Source organism: Pseudochaenichthys georgianus, chromosome 4, assembly GCF_902827115.2.
Source record: "Pseudochaenichthys georgianus chromosome 4, fPseGeo1.2, whole genome shotgun sequence".
NCBI classification, from domain to species: Eukaryota; Metazoa; Chordata; class Actinopteri; order Perciformes; family Channichthyidae; genus Pseudochaenichthys; species Pseudochaenichthys georgianus.
In genome coordinates, this window is record NC_047506.1 from 3,859,113 (window position 1) to 3,880,728 (window position 21,616).

At 44.0% G+C, this 21,616-nt stretch overlaps 1 protein-coding gene and 1 pseudogene across 1 annotated transcript; both read left to right on the forward strand.

Moving 5' to 3' along the window:
- The first annotated feature begins 3,139 nt into the window (after positions 1-3,139).
- LOC117446028 (C2 calcium-dependent domain-containing protein 4C-like) lies at positions 3,140-5,429 on the forward strand (annotated as a pseudogene).
- A 13,201-nt stretch (positions 5,430-18,630) lies between these two features.
- LOC117445966 (C2 calcium-dependent domain-containing protein 4C-like) lies at positions 18,631-20,936 on the forward strand. Its single transcript, XM_034081933.2, has 2 exons — positions 18,631-18,721; positions 19,625-20,936. The coding sequence occupies exon 2, from the start codon at positions 19,677-19,679 to the stop codon at positions 20,934-20,936; it is 1,260 nt and encodes a 419-aa protein (XP_033937824.1). The 5' UTR covers positions 18,631-18,721; positions 19,625-19,676.
- The last annotated feature ends 680 nt before the right edge of the window (positions 20,937-21,616 follow it).

The following is a 21,616-nucleotide window of genomic DNA, read 5'->3' on the forward strand; positions in this document are numbered from 1 at the left end:
AGGTGGAAGTTGGGGTGGAAGCTGAGGTGGAAGCTGGGGTGGAAGCTGGGGTGGAAGCTGGGTGGAAGCTGAGGTGGAAGCTGGGGTGGAGCTGGGGTGGAAGCTGGGGTGGAAGCTGGGGTGGAAGCTGAGGTGGAAGCTGGGGTGGAGCTGGGGTGGAAGCTGGGGTGGAAGCTGAGGTGGAAGTTGGGGTGGAAGCTGAGGTGGAAGCTGGGGTGGAGCTGGGGTGGAAGCTGGGGTGGAAGAGCTGGGGTGGAAGCTGGGGTGGAAGCTGGGGTGGAAGCTGAGGTGGAAGCTGGGGTGGAGCTGGGGTGGAAGCTGGGGTGGAGCTGGGGTGGAAGCTGAGGTGGAAGCTGGGGTGGAGCTGGGGTGGAAGCTGGGGTGGAAGCTGGGGTGGAAGCTGGGGTGGAAGCTGAGGTGGAAGCTGGGGTGGAGCTGGGGTGGAAGCTGGGGTGGAAGCTGAGGTGGAAGTTGGGGTGGAAGCTGAGGTGGAAGCTGGGGTGGAGCTGGGGTGGAAGCTGGGGTGGAAGAGCTGGGGTGGAAGCTGGGGTGGAAGCTGGGGTGGAAGCTGAGGTGGAAGCTGGGGTGGAGCTGGGGTGGAAGCTGGGGTGGAGCTGGGGTGGAAGCTGAGGTGGAAGCTGGGGTGGAGCTGGGGTGGAAGCTGGGGTGGAAGCTGGGGTGGTGGTGGGGCAGGCGAGCAGCAGCAACATGAAACACAGCAGCAGGAACATGAACGTAGCAGTAGCAAGTGAACACAGCAGAGGCAGCAGCGAGGCAGAGGCAGGAAGACCTGGCAGCTTCAATAGAGCGGCATGTTTAGGAGAATGTGTTTGGTTGGTTGTCAGAGGGACGAGGTGCGTCACGTGTTGATGTATCATTGGTGCTCGAGTTGACTGCCTGAACTAGCTCGCAGGCTTCGCCCCATGTGTACATGTCTGTATCTAGTAAGCCCATCAAAGGTGCATCTACTATAAGAAACTGATGGAATATTATGCAAAAGGTGAGAGATTCAATATATTTACATGCATCAACTGAAAGGTAGCAACACTGTGAAGAAAGATCGATACGATTTAAAAACTCTCAGACAACAACAATCCAAGTCTCATGTATCCTGCTGGATGCTCTCTACTTCAAGAACACGTGCATTTTTACAAATTCTTAAAACAATTTTGCATCAACATAATTACACGGAGGAGTATAGTGTCCCTGCAGAGACTGCTCTTCTTGTGGTCAATAATAATGTATTTCCCACGGCTTTAAAAGATGCTGAATCTAAGGTTCCATCAGAGTGAGGCAAATCTGACTTTTCACATCAACTGTTTTTTTTATCAGCTGTTTAAAGCTTTTGTTGTCCTTCCTGCCTCCGCGTATTGACTCTGAAATCTTTACATTTCTAAAAACCCTTCCTGCCGAGTGGATGCAGAGCTATTATCATCTCCCTGCAACAGATCTGTGATAAAGCAGCCTCCTCTCAGTCCACATGGCACTTGACTCTAAATCAAGCAATCTGGTCCAATCCTGGGCTTTTTGTCCCGCAGATCAATGAAGTCAGCGGTGCAATTTCCTATTTTAAGATGGACAAATGTATTTGTTGCCATAGCAAAGTTTCCAGGGAAACCAATCAGCGACAGACGGACGAAAAATAAATAGGAGAAAGAGAATTTCATTTGAATGAATGCACTCAGGTGCTCAAATGTCAGGCTGCATGTGCTTTTTAAGGTCAAACCGTCTTATTGCTTTTATAATGACTTACAGACTCAAGCTCGTGCAGTCGCCGCAGAGCGAGAATACACATAATGTGTCTCTTTTGATGAGCTGAAAAACAGTGTCATCATGGCTTTAATCTTTAATGGTTTCGTCCATTTGAAATATACTCAAATCACCCAAAGTAAAAGTACTCATGATGTATGATTGGTGGCAGCAGCTCAGTCTGTAGGGACTTGGCTTGGGATTTAAAGGGTTGCTGGTTCAAGTCCCGATTGGACCAAACAAAAGGAGTGTGGACTGGTATCTGGAGAGGTGTCTTTGAGCAAGAAACCAAACCTCCCAAATGGCACCGGAAAAACCTGGAAGCCACTTTGCTCTGACACCTCTCCATAGAAAATATGCATGTGATGTGCATATCTGAATACGTGTGTGTTTGTACTGTGTGTCTTCAGCAGCAGAGTGAACAAAGGGTTGTATTCTTCTTCATACTGACCCACTTATATTGTACAATGTGCACATTTGTACTCTAAGTTCCCCATCTCTGTGTTTGTCATATGGATGAAGTAGAGAAGAAATTACAATATGTCTTCCTGAGTTGTCAAAGAATAAAGTTATATTGAAATACTCAATGTACAAGTACCTCAAGCTAGTTCTAAATCCTCTGTTGATTGTATATACTCTGTTACTAAGTACATGTATACAGTACTGTTCCTTTAGTATGAATATATAAATATATTGGTATCAAAATACACGTCAAGTACCAAAGTAAAGATTGTCTTGCCTTCATTTTCAAATCATACAGTTAAATGATATGGTTATTATGTCTTATATGTCGTCACAGCTGGTAAAGGTGAAGCTAATATTGATACATATGTATACTGCTGCTTGATGTCTTAACCTATAATTATGTAAACTTGTATTTGTTATTTATTTTATATTCTATTTGAGCTGAATCTGTAAAGTTAATAAAGCTGTCAAATCATTTAGTGGAGCAAAAAGTACAATATTGTCTTAAGTGTAGAAGAAGCATACGCATACAATAAGGCAAGGTAAGGTATACGTTTATTTATGTAGCACATTTTCAGACACAGAGCCAATTCTTTACATCATCATTAACACTTACTAATAAGACACCAGAAAGGAATACATATTCATAAAAACCATGCATAAAATAGATACAGAATAGTCTAATATAAGTAACTCTAAATGTACTTCAGTAAATCTTTTTCCCAGGTTCGCTTTGTGACTGGATCTGTGGCTGCAGGTTAAACATGTAACCTGTTAGATTCCTCTGATATGTAACCAGTATGTTTTTGTCCACTTCTCCTGGATGGAGCGCAGTTTGATCTCATTGGTCAGCTGCAGCCTGAGCCGGATATAAAGCCCGGAGCTCCGCAGCAGAGACCGACTGAAGGCGCAGAGCAGCGCCGCGCAGCGCACAGCTTACCGTGGAGAAAACACCTGTTGCCACGGAGCGAGTGGACTAAGACGAGTTAGTGTCTTCTGTGAGTATTTTATTAACACATTTCTGCAGACAGGAGCAGCGAGTTGGATCAGATTGCTCAGAGACACGGGGTGTGAGAGGTTTTGGAAAACGGAGGGTTGCGTAATTGGAGGAAGATGCTCTGGCACTTGTTGAATTTAATACCCGTCTGTAACTTTTATTGAACGTTTTCTCCAACTTTTATGATTAAAACTGATATATCAATATGATATAAAGAAGGGGGGATATACTCTGTGGCTAGTTAATAAATATAAATGTGATTTAATTATTTCGAATCGACCATAAAGTAATTTCTTCTGATGTATTTTCCATCTCATATTGTTTAAGTATAACAGAAAGCCTCATGACGTTGAATTGTCTTAGTTTAAGAATAAAATGCATGCAAAAAACCAAGGTACCATCATTATTTAATGTTTAACAATCATGATAACTAATGAAGAATTATATTTACAAATATCAAGATTTAAAAATAGGAAATAACCTTTTTTGTTTTGTATTAATCTATTCCGACTGGCTCTATATTTACTCTAACGATCAATAAAGCCACTCTGCCGTCTAAAAAAAAATAATGACTGTTTTTATATTTAGTTAACATTGTAAAACAGTTGCATTCTGGTTGGTTTTGTATCGTTTGTCTCTTAAAAGTCTTCAGTAATACGTTAGTAAAGATACGTAGAGTAAATCAGATCATCAAAGAGCCTTTTTGAAGATTCAGTTTCACAGCATCTGGAGTCAATAGCGTTTCATGTCCTGTTTATTCTGTCTTAATCCCTCAAATACTTTCATCATATTGTGCATTATCGTCAGAGCTGCAACTCCTTTATTTTGATCCGTCTGCTTCCTGTGGATTAACCCTCTGATCCTCTACTCCCTCCCTCGCTCCTTTGTGTGTTATAATTGCAGACTCACCTGACTGCTCTCCACACACCCACACCTCCCACAGTCCGGTGGGACCATGTGGGTTCTGGATAAGATCCGCGGCTCGGTGGAGACCAGCGTGCTGCGTCAGGGCGATAACGCAGATAGGAAAGGCGTCTCCTACAGCAACGTCCTCACCCCGGACCAGATCCCGGACTTCTTCATTCCTCCGAAGCTGGTCAGCGGCACCCCGGAGCCAGAGCTTCTTCAAGTGAAACCCAAAGAGACTCTTCAACCTTCAGCAGCGTTGGAGCAGAGTAACGGCGGCGGCAGCAGGAAGATCAGCAGCCCGAAGATCAGCAGCCCGAGGAGTCCCCGCCTGGTGGCCAAGATCGCCGGCGACACCAAGAACCTTCTGCGAGCCGCGAACCGCCACATCATCCAGATCGAGAGCGCGGACGATGTTGGCGACACCAACGCAGACCCTCAGTCGCAAACCGCCATGTCCCTGCCTTACGTCCCCAAGACTCAAACACCGTACGGTTTCGCGACGTTGAAGGAAAGCCCTCACACTCGCCGCAAAGAGTCGCTTTTCCACTGCGAGCTCAGCAGCCCCATCTCCTCCCCGAACACCCAGAGGAAGACCCACGGGAGGAGCAGCGATGCGGGGAACCATCTCAACCCCGCCGACTGCAACAGCTCCCACATGAACCCGTACCGCTACTTCAGCGGAGGCGAGAGCGACACCTGCTCCTCCGCAGAGTCCTCGCCCTTCAGCTCTCCGTTTGCTTTCCCGCTCGGCCTCGCTGCTCAAGATCTTCACGCAGGAGACCCAGGCCAAAGTCGTGAAGGTCAAGCGGACGTTCGCTCGCCACAGCTCCCTCTCCACTGATGAGTGCAGCTCGGCAGAACCAAGCCCCAACATCCAGCGGCGGCTCCACGGTCCTTCCTTCGGTGGGGCTGGGCTGTCGGACCACCATCGGGAACACACCGTCAACCTGCACAAAGGTGGGACGATGAGGATCAGCGCCAACTACGACGCCGGCACCTCCCGCCTGCTGATCCGCGTTCTGGCCGCGGAGAGTCTCTACGACAAGCACTTTGACATCAAGAGTATCAACTGCTGCGGTGTCCGTGTACCTGAACCCGGGAAAGATGCAGAAGCAGAGGAGGCAACATCATCAAGAACAGCCGCAACCCGGTGTTCAACGAGGACTTCTTCTTTGACTCCATCAGCGCCGTGCAGGTGAAGAAGCTGTCGGTGAAGTTCAAGGTGGTGAACAAAGGCACGAGTCTGAAGAGGGACAACCTGCTGGGGGAGCGAGAGGTGCTCCTGACCAAGCTGCTCTCCGGGGTGTAAAGCACCCTGGAGGTCCGAGGGGGGGGGGGGGGGGGGACACGGATTGAACGACAAATTAGATGTCTGCACTGGTTTCTACTAATACTACTGTTTTTATTCCAATATGTAACCAGAGCGGACTTTACGATGAAGAAGGAAGTATTGAAATAGAGACTTTCTTTTTACACCAGTCATCAAAGGAACATCTTGGTGTAAGGATGTATGGTGTTGGACGTTTCCCTGGTTCCTTCTGCTCATTAAACCCAGCCTGGCTCGACGGCAGCAGATGAAAGCATGTTTCTTTTCTTCTGGGCTTCTCTAGCCCACTCCCTTGACTGGTTCAAAGGTTGCACAACATCGGTGCATCCATCGCTGCCCTGCACTACTGTGTTCCTCGTGGTTGTTATCATTCTAATGGGACATAAATCCACAGCATCGCAGGATGCGAAGCTACACTATCTGCGCGGCGTGTTCGGCACAAAGATGCTTTTGTGAATCAGAGCTTTGAAGTGGCACTACATCCTGATGTGCAAATGAACCTTTGATCCCAGGCCTCCTGCATGGGCGGGCATCAGACAAACAATAGGGACATTTACATGCAGGTCTGAAAAATGATTATAATGCAAAGCCCTAATTGCCACGATCTGTCAGTGTAGATATTAACGGGATGAAGTGTCCAGGTTGTGCCTGTTGTTTTAACAAAGCGTTAAAGTAAAGGTTCCCGCAATAACACGTTTGATTTAAGTCAGTTGTTCTAACTTAAATGAATTGTGTGAATCCTTGAGGTGTAACTTACTTAGAAGTTCAAATCCTGCATTGTTTACTTCCTAGTTTGCTTTGAAGCGATCGTCTCCTTGACAGCATCTGTGGGTGCATTGATACGTCTTGAATTTAGCAGAACAGGGAAAAACCAACGATAGCCAATTGAAAATAACTTTATTTTTCTTGAAACCTGCGCAGGATTGTTTTTACCCGTTTTATCTTCCGAGTTGTATTACAAGCTAAATACAAATAAAAGGTTGCTACTCGTGCACCATTGAGAGACTCGTTTACAAACTAGCGAATTTCTATTGGAAACAGGTCCAAATATTCTTACCGCCCTTTGTATTTTCTATAAAAAGTAGGTTTTCAAAACTCATTGTCCAGAAATAAGTTCCACGGGCTGGAGGAATCTGGAGCTGAAAGGAAGAACAATAATAAACATTCCCTCATTTCAATTTCAGTTTGGCTGATGAGATATTCTGGAGCCTTTTTGAGGAACCGGTGAGCCACGATCCCCTGCAGTCACCAAGGCCTCATTCATTGTGCGCACCTTGATTAAATCTCGTGCAACCAGGCAACGAGCTCTCGCCTCGTCTTCACAGTCCAAGATGATTACTTTAGTTTCCCTTTTCTTTTTTCACGCAGCCTCATTTAAATCGGCCTCTCCAACCTTCTTCTCTAAAGCACTTCACATATTTCCAGTTGTTGGATAATTTCGATCTCAATGGGACAAGAAATTAGCTGATTAGAAAGCTACACTTGTCTGTCATGTAAAGCAAATTTAACAGTCGGCCATTTATGCAACCAGTGCCGCTGCCTTAGTCCCAGCATTGGCAGATCCAGTACTTGTGTGCATGTAAATGTATTAAATGTCTCATATGAGAATAACAGAGTAGTAACAGTTGCATGGCACACACGTCACTGACATTCTGGTGTTTGCATGAAATGTTCAAAGTGTTATGAAACCCTAAAGCCTTACGATGTGTGTGTGAGAATGAGAGAAAGTGTGCGTGTTTTGATTAGCATGACATTTTGTCCTATGTTTTCTATGTACGACATGTTTTGTAAAATGCTTTTGTTGGATTTGTACTGTATATAATCTACACAATGTACTCGTTTCTACGATTGTCAGCCCATTATGCACGCGAGTGAGCAGTGATCACGAGAGGCATTTTAATTACGCCCGGTTCAACTTTAATTACGCCCAAGGGGAAGAGGTAGACATGTCAAGAGTCAAATAAGGAAACGAGGAAGACAATATGGAGTGTTTTGACGTAAAAAGCAGCTCTTTGGATTATGAGAGCAGACAGAAGATAAATCAGAGACATCACAGAGATGCAAATGACCGAGGCGCCTCACACGCTAAGAGCCTTCCTCTCACCTGGTGATTGTAGCTCCCTTGTAGCACTGTTGTTGATATGCTCCTCTATATATTCGTCATACACGGTGAAACTGCTGGTCGGCTTTGTTTTGGTGTGAAAGTCAGTGATCTGTTGCCTGCTCGTACGGTTATAGCATGACTAACACACTTCAGTAGTGTCAGTGGTGACTTTCAGTGGTGACCCCCCCCCCCCCCCTCCCTTTTTGTGTTCGGTTTCAGGGTGAATGGGATTTCATTATGTTTTGTCAAACTGCTGGTATTTCATCGTCTTTCGTCCCCACTCGCCCCCCGGTTCTCTGAGCTCTGTGTCGGCATCACTGAGGGGTAAAATAAACCCAGCAGATAATTACAAGAACCTCAGGAAACGAGAAACAAAAAAACCAACTAAAAACAAACAAACATCCTTTCTGGCTGCTGAGTGAACCCCGGGGAGTCTCGCTGTTCGGCTTCAAAGGACTGTTTACAATCTACCTTGATATGCACATGTGGATATTTGACGATCACTTGATGTGTTTTTTTTTCTTGTTTATATTTCTTTTTTTCTTATGGTTTGTAAATCTATTTAAAATCTGAAATAAAGATCTTTATTAGATATTGACTGTTTCTTTGTCTTATTGAAGTGCAGAGTAAATGGGTGACTTGAGTTTTAAATATCTCATTTTCATTTTTTGTGTTCAATTTTAAACTGGAACGGTTTAAGCTCCGTGAAGTGACTGGTCTCTTTTTTTCACTTGTTGCACGTGGGCATCCTTCTGCGGGTGGTGGAGACTTAAGAGTATTTTCTGATGCTTTCCATGTTTTCATGTTACAAGTGGGAATTTGGGAAATGCTCATGGTTCCTTTTTCCCCCTTATCTTCCACAGCTCTCTTCGCACTTCAACCTGTAAAATAGAGCTGCGAACGTTGAGTCTATCTAGTAGTAGTAGATATAGTAGTCGTCCATTTGTACGATTTTTTGCACTACTAAATACTGGTAATATTCCCATTAAATATGTGACCGTCTGTTTCATGTTTCCTGTAGATATTGAATTGCTCTTGTTACTGCGCTTTCAGTGTACAGTTTTACTATCCTGCTGCTGTGTTTATTGTATTTTTGTAACTCTGGCACAACAATTTTCTTCAGGATAAGATAAGTGTTATTTTATCTTATCGGCAGCAAAACTAGAATATCCATTAATCTTTTAAGTTGTGTTTTCAGCCTCAAAGAAGAAGTCCTGCTTTTCTCTGTTTTAAATCCTATACAGTACATATTGGGTTTTGAGCGGACACATTTAAAAACATCCCCTTCAATCTGGAGAAACTATTTTCTCTATTTTTTAGACACATATTTCTACTTCTTCCAAGTCACAATTTCTGCTGGGAAGTTGCATAATGAAGAATTTTACTTTACTGAAAGTATAAAGGAGTTTTTTGATCATTTGCAGGAATTTGTTTTTAGGAGATCAAAATTATTCGGCAGTGCAGCTTTATAAAGAGGTTCCTGTCACGTTCTCTTTTTTACAGATGCTTTTTAGTATCAAATCCTGCAAGTAAGCTGACATCAGGTCCACAGAGCAATAACCTTTTCTCAGTGGAGACTGTGAAGCTGACAATTGAGCGGCCCAGACCAAGCAAGGAGGCAGAGGCAGAACGTCCAAAACACAACCCGGTGTGGGCATTTATTACAGCATACACATGACACGGCATCAATCTGCTGCCCGCGTGAACACAGTCACCAGCCACCACCAGGATCTCACACACTCCCTCTCAAACAGAAAAACCCCAGAGCCAATATGCACAACCCAATCAACCCAACAGGACACAGGTGAGGGGGGAGGAGAGGAGACAACACAGGGCACCAGGTGCACACAATCAACGGCAACAGACATGGAGAAAGGGGAACCTATTTCAAAATAAAATACAATAAATAGTATAAATTATATAAAAATGCCCGAAGCCGTCAGTTCACAGTGACGAAGTTACCTTAGTCACAGAGACACAAGCTCATACCAAGTGCTCTTGTTTGCATATTTTTTATCAGCTGTTTTAATGTTTTTAATGTGAATTACAGCTCAATCTGATGTATTTATAATGTGACTGCTTCGTGCCTCTAGGGGGCAGCAGCAGCCTGTTTCTGGTGTGTCTGGTCTGTAGAAAGATTTAATGACCACAGAAATAATACATTTAAGAGTCAAACAGTCCCTCTCATGACTGTTATTAAAAACGTACTTATTTCCATAGCAGTGTATTCAAAGTGGTGTGTTTCTCTGTTGTGTATTCAGCTCAAATGTCTGCTATTCTGCAATCAACAGCATAAAATGACTATCACAATATTTCCATGGCTTTCTCTTCCAGCAGGTGGCGCTGCTAGAGTCTTACATATACAGATATGAGGGAGTAATATGGGCCATATATTCCACTTCCTCATATCAACGTGCCAAAGTATCCTCTGGTCTCTTTCTCTTCGCTGTAGACTTCCAGTTTAACTCACGGTGCCCTTTTATACTGCACGGGTTATTATCAGCTGTATTACTCTCCACGTTCTTCTTCTTCTTCTGTGGAAATTGACCCATGATCTGGAAAATGAAAACCATCATTCTGTGAAAATAAATTTCACCTGACAAAAGAAATGAAGATCAATATATACTGGAGTTTCAGGTCTGCTCTGTGTATATATTTATATACTTCTTTACTTCAGTTACTTTATACTCCCACTCCATAAAATCACATCTTTTATTTATTTATGGAAGGACCATGCATACAAACACATTAATCTCAGCAAAGAGAAGAGATGCAATATGCCAGATTATAGCTAATAGCTAATTTCCATCTGTGGTCCTCGGTCCTTTTAACTGCACGTCATTATAAAAATGAGTTTAAGGCGTGTGGTGCAGTGGGTTGTGCGTTGGTGATTGGATCAGGGGGTCACAGGTTCAAACCCCACTGCAGTCAGCATGTCGTTGGAGCAATTTGGGGTGAGGTGTCTTGCCCAAGGACCCTTGGGCAAGACACCTCACCCCAAATTGCTCCTGTGCGGATTGCCCACCGTATTGAGTGTTAAATCGCTTTGGATAAAAGCGTCTAACAAGTGACATGTAATGAATGATGTTACTGATGCAAAATGTATCATCTTATCATGATTACATGTTAAGCTAGCAGTATATACAATGATTAACTCAGATTCACCTTTACCAGCTGCAACATTAAAGGGTCCCTATTATGTAAAATGTCAGGTTCATTAAATGTTGTACTTTGCACTTTGGGATTGTAACCTTTGCAGACCATCTCCATGCACACAAACCTAAATAACACACTGCAGGAAAGCATAGGGCCTCTTTTAAGTGATGAACCCACATGAGAACATCTATGATTATAAAACTACATGTTGGTACGTTAGCATGAATTTAAATGCATGACATCTACTTCTAACAGAGTATTTCTACAGTGCGGTAAAGCGCCTTTCACTTAAATTAAAAATCTGATATTACTTCCTGCACCTCCGGCTCTCAGGTCGTGCACCGTGCCCCCCTGCTGAGATACAGCGAGTCTATCAAATACATTTCCATGTGATTCAGGTCTGACATGTTGCCCTGCATGACTCCAATTCAAATGCCAGTTCAGCGCAGCAGAAGGAGACAAAAGACACACGCATATCCTCCTGGTGTTTGGCAGCATTGCTTCTCTACATGTGGTGTCTCACATACAGTGAAAACTGTTTCAACTGCAGGGCAACAAGCAGACTATCACAGCCAGATCTTACACTGCGACAAGTTTTAAGATAAGATAGACCTTTATTGATCTCTGTAGGGACATTCAGGTGAGGCGAGTGAAACACAAGGATAATAAATAAGAGTAAACAAGTGACGGTATGAATAAGAATGCCAACAATAGCATAGGTAAAACAATGAGTAGCTGATGTTACATATATTAAGATATGAGTTAAGATAATTAAATAAACATACTTCTATTCCAAGGGTGCAAGACATCTCTAAGCAGCTAACCAATCACAACAGAGCTCGCCAGCTAACCAATCAGAGCAGACTGGGCTCTGCATGGTTTCAGACAGAGGGTGAAAAGAGGTGGAACATTAAAGCATGGAGACATGTCACAGTAGAAGCATTACATATGACCTGGAACATTTGCATAATAGGGCCTCTTTAATAGGATATTTACATATTTGAACATAACATTTCAGAAAACGTAATTATAAATGAGTGTCCCCGCCCCCTTGCAGCAGATTTTCAGTTTGATCAGCGACCTCTGTGACCTGGACGTCTCGAGGAAAGGCTGAACTGTGTGAACTGTAACAGACCGGAGAGGTGAGGAGATGTGAGAGGAGTCAGAGAGAGAGAGAGAGGGGGGGGGGCCATGTGTCAGGGTGGGAGACGTCTCCAAGGCAACAGAAGTTGTGTGTGAAAGCGGGTTGGCAGAAGCAGAAAGACGGATGGCAACATTATGCCCCTTTCACACCAACGCGCTTTCAGCTCCGGCTCGGAGCCTGAAAAGTGCCGGTTTTTTCCTGTTCACACCGCAGCCGCCCGCCGCTCTAGCTCCGAATCTTTCACCTACAGCTCCAAAAAATTGTCGGTCTAGAGGGCAACTTTGTGGGCATCCCTTTTTTAGCATTAAAAAAGAATAAAGACAGTATTTCCACCAAATTTGAATAAACAAAATAGCCGAAAAAGCGAAAAATACTTAAGACAATGAATATATGACAAACTAAAGTGTATTATAATTTAAAGTGGAGAAACAATATGAATAACTTCAATAACATCATGTAAAACACTAAGAAGCTGAGTTATAGACAGATAGTGAGTGCAGATCATTAAATATATATACGTATATCTGCAGGTGTTTTAAAACTATTTTTCATTTTGTATTTACTTTTCAATATTTACTTGCACTATATTTTTCTCTTTATCTGTATTATTGTGTTGCACTGTTGGAGAAGCCTCTGACCTAAGATGTTCATCGATCGACATATACTCTGTAGCTATGTTCGTATGACAAATAAAGAACCTTGAACCTGTCCTTCCAGGAACCCATTCTTTGAAATTCACAAGCTATATGTAATGAACACAACGCTTTCCCTCCGAAGCATTAAAGTGAAGCTATGATCCAGTTACATACATCACTGTGAAAAGGGCCTTTCTGTATAGGGAATATATACTGTACTTTTATATTTACATTTGTATGATTGTCATACCCTAAAGTAGAAGATCTGAGTCAATCCACTGAGAGAACATCTAGTTCGACTTTAACAACCCTGCTCTTCTGTACTCTTGTATTTTCTGCCTCTGTGTTCCTCACATTTCCCGCTGACAGAGATGTAGGTCCGGCCTCTTAATGAGCGCAGAACAGACACATTAACCTTTTCTCCGGCTGAAGGTCCGCAGACGTGCCGCTACAGATCTCATTACTTCAGAGGAAGCTGTTAACAGTGAGAGCATGGAGGACATTCAGATCAGCACACATCGTCTCCATTTTCATAAACGTACATGTCTTTTGTTGCATTTATGTTGAAAGGTAGTCTTTTTTTAGGTTTGTCCTGTTTTAATATTAAAACAATGATTGATGTGTGAAAACCTTTGATGATGAATTAATACATTTGTTAACGAGAAAACTCAAACATAACCATTTTTATATTCACATTGTTATGTCGTTTTTTGCAGACAAAAATAAAACCAACAAGATTTTGAAGCTCTGGTGAAAGTACACTTAATTATTAAACATTAGCTCTAGTTCTCAGGTCTTAATCTCAATGAGACTAAAGGTTATTAAAGAAATAAACTAAATAATAAGCAGACCTAATGTAAGAATAAAGACACGTTTTTTTTCTCCACTTTGTACTCTTTAATATTTATATTTTTTGAGTTTCATGCTGTAAATCATTGACGATGGTATCTGAGCTTCAGAAAATAGGCATGCCTATTTGTTCTACCAAACAGATATTAAATATTGTAAGATAAGATACAATAATTCTAGGGGGGGGGGCAGGAGCTCCAACAAGCCGTTTAGGACAGAGAGTGAATCAGACTATACAGAGATGCTGTGAGAGAAACCAATGTGGGTTGGGAACATTGAACAATGGCAGCTATTCTATAGACCTCAACAATGGAATTATGATCCGTGGAAATGGCCGTGGGACCTGTAAAGCAATTACACTGCACCCTCATAGTTTTACCTCATTCAGTTGCAGTAACACACCAACAATTAACAGCACACATGTAATTGAAATAGTACACTTTTTATAGGCTTGTAACCTGACATTATTTAGTTTGTTCCCACATGTTAGCACAGTTAACACACGTTTTTGTTGACTTCAAGTTACCGTGGTTGGGCTGCAGTAGTTCCTTTCTAAAAAAAATAAGAATTTCCCCATATTTTAAAGAAGGTATCCGGCTTTTTTTTTATGCAAAAGTCAATTTCTCTGAAGTTTTAATAATTTTTGAACAACTGAAGATCCACCTTTTTAATATGGCTTTATTGATTTGTATTTATTCTTATTTGACCATGTTATTACCTTCTGTCAGTATTAAGTGTGTGATCAAAAAGCTATGTTACTCTGTTTAAATGGGAAGGGAGGGTTACATCTTTTTAAATGTTTGGTTTGTTAAGCACTTTGTGTATATAAATAAACTTTGATTTGATTACTTGAAACCGAGTATTCCAACACTTCATATGAAGTAAAAGTATTTCTTCTACCTGGCTTTGGGTCGCTCTGAAAGGCATAGTTGCTCCTCATTAAACACGTTTTTTTTGCACTGAAACTGATTTCAACCCAACTCATACTACAGTTTAAAAGGGGAGTGTTTTGTAAAATATGCATAAAGAAAAAGTAAATCTGTTCAGTTCTGTTTCATATGGTTTTGAGAGATGTATCCAGATATTTAGTCCCTAATGTTGCTCTCAAAGTGGACCAGATTAATGCTTTCAGATTTCTGATTTCAGATCACTGACAGCAGGGGTCGAGGGTTAAAAACGTCCCTCTGCAATCCTCATGGTAAGTTTCTCCTGTTCCCATCAGCCATGAACTCTGAAGGACCTCAGCAGGTAAGATGTGGAATGATCTGTGAAATATCTGACGTGGTTTACATGCTTCAAAGGCTGAGCTGGGAGCGTGTCGTCGTGAACAGAAACATCCCGGTTCAGGTTCTCGAAGAATGTGAGCTGCAGGTTTACCCTCCTCTGCATCCAGTGAACAGACGTGGTTTGCATGGGGGTTTGGTACATATTGTGTGTTTCTGCGTCTGTTGTCTTTGAATGTCAAGAGAAACGTTAATACATGTCTGTCATCACTGTGACACATGCATTAGTGTCAGAGAGCTGGAATCCAGTTTGTTTTTTTATCTTAGAAAGGTTCTTACCGGAGTGAAAGGACTCAAAGGCTTTTATTTGGTATATGCGCAAGAGCTACCGTGTCGTTGTTTGCAATGAGAATCTTGAATCTCAGGCACCTGAATAATGTAAACAGTATACATAACACAAAAGAGGGGCAATATCAAATTGTGCAATAATCCAAAAGTAAAAGTGGCAGGCATGAAAAGAGCTTTTTGAATTCTTCAATGCTAAGGAAGGTTTTTCAATTCCTCCTTTCTTATTGTCTTTAGAAAAAGGATACACTGGACTATCCCTATCCTAGAGAAAAGGAGGTCATTTTTCCTTCACATCTTCCCTTGACCTTTCCATCAAGGGAGCTTAAAGTGTTTAGGGGAAAACCAGTCAGAACATAACGTAGGTCTTTATCCCACCATTCGACTGCAGCCCTCTACATGCAGCTGTTGGTTGATCATTAGTGAGTGAGCTCAAGCTATGTGCTAAAAACGATTTACCCTCGTGCTCTCCTGCATGCCTCCATGGTGAACACAGAGACCAGAACAGTTACAAGTTGTGATGAGCTGGGGTGGAGCTGGGGTGGAGCTGGGGTGGAGCTGGGGTGGAAGCTGGGGTGGAAGCTGGGGTGGAAGCTGAGGTGGAAGTTGGGGTGGAAGCTGAGGTGGAAGCTGGGGTGGAAGCTGGGGTGGAAGCTGGGGTGGAAGCTGAGGTGGAAGCTGGGGTGGAGCTGGGGTGGAAGCTGGGGGTGGAAGCTGGGGGGGAAGCTGAGGTGGAAGCTGGGGTGGAGCTGGGTGGGAAGCTGGGGGTGGAAGCTGAGGTGGAAGTTGGGGTGGAAGCTGAGGTGGAAGCTGGGGTGGAGCTGGGGTGGAAGCTGGGGTGGAAGAGCTGGGGTGGAGGCTGGGGGTGGAAGCTGGGGTGGAAGCTGAGGTGGAAGCTGGGGTGGAGCTGGGGTGGAAGCTGGGGTGGAGCTGGGGTGGAAGCTGAGGTGGAAGCTGGGGTGGGAGCTGGGGTGGAAGCTGGGGTGGAAGCTGGGGGTGGAAGCTGGGGTGGAAGCTGGGGTGGAAGCTGGGGTGGAGCTGGGGTGGAAGCTGGGGTGGAAGCTGAGGTGGAAGTTGGGGTGGAAGCTGAGGTGGAAGCTGGGGGTGGAGCTGGGGTGGAAGCTGGGTGGGAAGAGCTGGGGTGGAAGCTGGGGTGGAAGCTGGGGTGGAAGCTGAGGTGGAAGCTGGGGTGGAGCTGGGGTGGAAGCTGGGGTGGAGCTGGGGGTGGAAGGTGAGGTGGAAGCTGGGGTGGAGGCTGGGGTGGAAGCTGGGGTGGAAGCTGGGGTGGTGGTGGGGCAGGCGAGCAGCAGCAACATGAAACACAGCAGCAGGACATGAACGTAGCAGTAGCAAGTGAACACAGCAGAGGCAGCAGCGAGGCAGAGGCAGGAAGACCTGGCAGCTTCAATAGAGCGGCATGTTTAGGAGAATGTGTTTGGTTGGTTGTCAGAGGGACGAGGTGCGTCACGTGTTGATGTATCATTGGTGCTCGAGTTGACTGCCTGAACTAGCTCGCAGGCTTCGCCCCATGTGTACATGTCTGTATCTAGTAAGCCCATCAAAGGTGCATCTACTATAAGAAACTGATGGAATATTATGCAAAAGGTGAGAGATTCAATATATTTACATGCATCAACTGAAAGGTAGCAACACTGTGAAGAAAGATCGATACGATTTAAAAAACTCTCAGACAACAACAATCCAAGTCTCATGTATCCTGCTGGATGCTCTCTACTTCAAGAACACGTGCATTTTTACAAATTCTTAAAACAATTTTGCATCAACATAATTACACGGAGGAGTATAGTGTCCCTGCAGAGACTGCTCTTCTTGTGGTCAATAATAATGTATTTCCCACGGCTTTAAAAGATGCTGAATCTAAGGTTCCATCAGAGTGAGGCAAATCTGACTTTTCACATCAACTGTTTTTTTTATCAGCTGTTTAAAGCTTTTGTTGTCCTTCCTGCCTCCGCGTATTGACTCTGAAATCTTTACATTTCTAAAAACCCTTCCTGCCGAGTGGATGCAGAGCTATTATCATCTCCCTGCAACAGATCTGTGATAAGCAGCCTCCTCTCAGTCCACATGGCACTTGACTCTAAATCAAGCAATCTGGTCCAATCCTGGGCTTTTTGTCCCGCAGATCAATGAAGTCAGCGGTGCAATTTCCTATTTTAAGATGGACAAATGTATTTGTTGCCATAGCAAAGTTTCCAGGGAAACCAATCAGCGACAGACGGACGAAAAATAAATAGGAGAAAGAGAATTTCATTTGAATGAATGCACTCAGGTGCTCAAATGTCAGGCTGCATGTGCTTTTTAAGGTCAAACCGTCTTATTGCTTTTATAATGACTTACAGACTCAAGCTCGTGCAGTCGCCGCAGAGCGAGAATACACATAATGTGTCTCTTTTGATGAGCTGAAAAACAGTGTCATCATGGCTTTAATCTTTAATGGTTTCGTCCATTTGAAATATACTCAAATCACCCAAAGTAAAAGTACTCATGATGTATGATTGGTGGCAGCAGCTCAGTCTGTAGGGACTTGGCTTGGGATTTAAAGGGTTGCTGGTTCAAGTCCCGATTGGACCAAACAAAAGGAGTGTGGACTGGTATCTGGAGAGGTGTCTTTGAGCAAGAAACCAAACCTCCCAAATGGCACCGGAAAAACCTGGAAGCCACTTTGCTCTGACACCTCTCCATAGCAATATGCATGTGATTGTGCATATCTGAATACGTGTGTGTTTGTACTGTGTGTCTTCAGCAGCAGAGTGAACAAAGGGTTGTATTCTTCTTCATACTGACCCACTTATATTGTACAATGTGCACATTTGTACTCTAAGTTCCCCATCTCTGTGTTTGTCATATGGATGAAGTAGAGAAGAAATTACAATATGTCTTCCTGAGTTGTCAAAGAATAAAGTTATATTGAAATACTCAATGTACAAGTACCTCAAGCTAGTTCTAAATCCTCTGTTGATTGTATATACTCTGTTACTAAGTACATGTATACAGTACTGTTCCTTTAGTATGAATATATAAATATATTGGTATCAAAATACACGTCAAGTACCAAAGTAAAGATTGTCTTGCCTTCATTTTCAAATCATACAGTTAAATGATATGGTTATTATGTCTTATATGTCGTCACAGCTGGTAAAGGTGAAGCTAATATTGATACATATGTATACTGCTGCTTGATGTCTTAACCTATAATTATGTAAACTTGTATTTGTTATTTATTTTATATTCTATTTGAGCTGAATCTGTAAAGTTAATAAAGCTGTCAAATCATTTTAGTGGAGCAAAAAGTACAATATTGTCTTAAGTGTAGAAGAAGCATACGCATACAATAAGGCAAGGTAAGGTATACGTTTATTTATGTAGCACATTTTCAGACACAGAGCCAATTCTTTACATCATCATTAACACTTACTAATAAGACACCAGAAAGGAATACATATTCATAAAAACCATGCATAAAATAGATACAGAATAGTCTAATATAAGTAACTCTAAATGTACTTCAGTAAATCTTTTTCCCAGGTTCGCTTTGTGACTGGATCTGTGGCTGCAGGTTAAACATGTAACCTGTTAGATTCCTCTGATATGTAACCAGTATGTTTTTGTCCACTTCTCCTGGATGGAGCGCAGTTTGATCTCATTGGTCAGCTGCAGCCTGAGCCGGATATAAAGCCCGGAGCTCCGCAGCAGAGACCGACTGAAGGCGCAGAGCAGCGCCGCGCAGCGCACAGCTTACCGTGGAGAAAACACCTGTTGCCACGGAGCGAGTGGACTAAGACGAGTTAGTGTCTTCTGTGAGTATTTTATTAACACATTTCTGCAGACAGGAGCAGCGAGTTGGATCAGATTGCTCAGAGACACGGGGTGTGAGAGGTTTTGGAAAACGGAGGGTTGCGTAATTGGAGGAAGATGCTCTGGCACTTGTTGAATTTAATACCCGTCTGTAACTTTTATTGAACGTTTTCTCCAACTTTTATGATTAAAACTGATATATCAATATGATATAAAGAAGGGGGGATATACTCTGTGGCTAGTTAATAAATATAAATGTGATTTAATTATTTCGAATCGACCATAAAGTAATTTCTTCTGATGTATTTTCCATCTCATATTGTTTAAGTATAACAGAAAGCCTCATGACGTTGAATTGTCTTAGTTTTAAGAATAAAATGCATGCAAAAAACCAAGGTACCATCATTATTTAATGTTTAACAATCATGATAACTAATGAAGAATTATATTTACAAATATCAAGATTTAAAAATAGGAAATAACCTTTTTTGTTTTGTATTAATCTATTCCGACTGGCTCTATATTTACTCTAACGATCAATAAAGCCACTCTGCCGTCTAAAAAAAAATAATGACTGTTTTTATATTTAGTTAACATTGTAAAACAGTTGCATTCTGGTTGGTTTTGTATCGTTTGTCTCTTAAAAGTCTTCAGTAATACGTTAGTAAAGATACGTAGAGTAAATCAGATCATCAAAGAGCCTTTTTGAAGATTCAGTTTCACAGCATCTGGAGTCAATAGCGTTTCATGTCCTGTTTATTCTGTCTTAATCTCTCAAATACTTTCATCATATTGTGCATTATCGTCAGAGCTGCAACTCCTTTATTTTGATCGGTCTGCTTCCTGTGGATTAACCCTCTGATCCTCTACTCCCTCCCTCGCTCCTTTGTGTGTTATAATTGCAGACTCACCTGACTGCTCTCCACACACCCACACCTCCCACAGTCCGGTGGGACCATGTGGGTTCTGGATAAGATCCGCGGCTCGGTGGAGACCAGCGTGCTGCGTCAGGGCGATAACGCAGATAGGAAAGGCGTCCCCTACAGCAACGTCCTCACCCCGGACCAGATCCCGGACTTCTTCATTCCTCCGAAGCTGGTCAGCGGCACCCCGGAGCCAGAGCTTCTTCAAGTGAAACCCAAAGAGACTCTTCAACCTTCAGCAGCGTTGGAGCAGAGTAACGGCGGCGGCAGCAGGAAGATCAGCAGCCCGAAGATCAGCAGCCCGAGGAGTCCCCGCCTGGTGGCCAAGATCGCCGGCGACACCAAGAACCTTCTGCGAGCCGCGAACCGCCACATCATCCAGATCGAGAGCGCGGACGATGTTGGCGACACCAACGCAGACCCTCAGTCGCAAACCGCCATGTCCCTGCCTTACGTCCCCAAGACTCAAACACCGTACGGTTTCGCGACGTTGAAGGAAAGCCCTCACACTCGCCGCAAAGAGTCGCTTTTCCACTGCGAGCTCAGCAGCCCCATCTCCTCCCCGAACACCCAGAGGAAGACCCACGGGAGGAGCAGCGATGCGGGGAACCATCTCAACCCCGCCGACTGCAACAGCTCCCACATGAACCCGTACCGCTACTTCAGCGGAGGCGAGAGCGACACCTGCTCCTCCGCAGAGTCCTCGCCCTTCAGCTCTCCGTTGCTTTCCCGCTCGGCCTCGCTGCTCAAGATCTTCACGCAGGAGACCCAGGCCAAAGTCGTGAAGGTCAAGCGGACGTTCGCTCGCCACAGCTCCCTCTCCACTGATGAGTGCAGCTCGGCAGAACCAAGCCCCAACATCCAGCGGCGGCTCCACGGTCCTTCCTTCGGTGGGGCTGGGCTGTCGGACCACCATCGGGAACACACCGTCAACCTGCACAAAGGTGGGACGATGAGGATCAGCGCCAACTACGACGCCGGCACCTCCCGCCTGCTGATCCGCGTTCTGGCCGCGGAGAGTCTCTACGACAAGCACTTTGACATCAAGAGTATCAACTGCTGCGTGTCCGTGTACCTGAACCCGGGAAAGATGCAGAAGCAGAGGAGCAACATCATCAAGAACAGCCGCAACCCGGTGTTCAACGAGGACTTCTTCTTTGACTCCATCAGCGCCGTGCAGGTGAAGAAGCTGTCGGTGAAGTTCAAGGTGGTGAACAAAGGCACGAGTCTGAAGAGGGACAACCTGCTGGGGGAGCGAGAGGTGCTCCTGACCAAGCTGCTCTCCGGGGTGTAAAGCACCTGGAGGTCCGAGGGGGGGGGGGGGGACACGGATTGAACGACAAATTAGATGTCTGCACTGGTTTCTACTAATACTACTGTTTTTATTCCAATATGTAACCAGAGCGGACTTTACGATGAAGAAGGAAGTATTGAAATAGAGACTTTCTTTTTACACCAGTCATCAAAGGAACATCTTGGTGTAAGGATGTATGGTGTTGGACGTTTCCCTGGTTCCTTCTGCTCATTAAACCCAGCCTGGCTCGACGGCAGCAGATGAAAGCATGTTTCTTTTCTTCTGGGCTTCTCTAGCCCACTCCCTTGACTGGTTCAAAGGTTGCACAACATCGGTGCATCCATCGCTGCCCTGCACTACTGTGTTCCTCGTGGTTGTTATCATTCTAATGGGACATAAATCCACAGCAGCGCAGGATGCGAAGCTACACTATCTGCGCGGCGTGTTCGGCACAAAGATGCTTTTGTGAATCAGAGCTTTGAAGTGGCACTACATCCTGATGTGCAAATGAACCTTTGATCCCAGGCCTCCTGCATGGGCGGGCATCAGACAAACAATAGGGACATTTACATGCAGGTCTGAAAAATGATTATAATGCAAAGCCCTAATTGCCACGATCTGTCAGTGTAGATATTAACGGGATGAAGTGTCCAGGTTGTGCCTGTTGTTTTAACAAAGCG

Excerpts from the sequence above, each read along its gene's own strand:
- LOC117445966 (XM_034081933.2), top strand. The coding sequence starts at position 19,677 with ATGTGGGTTCTGGATAAGATCCGCGGCTCGGTGGAGACCAGCGTGCTG.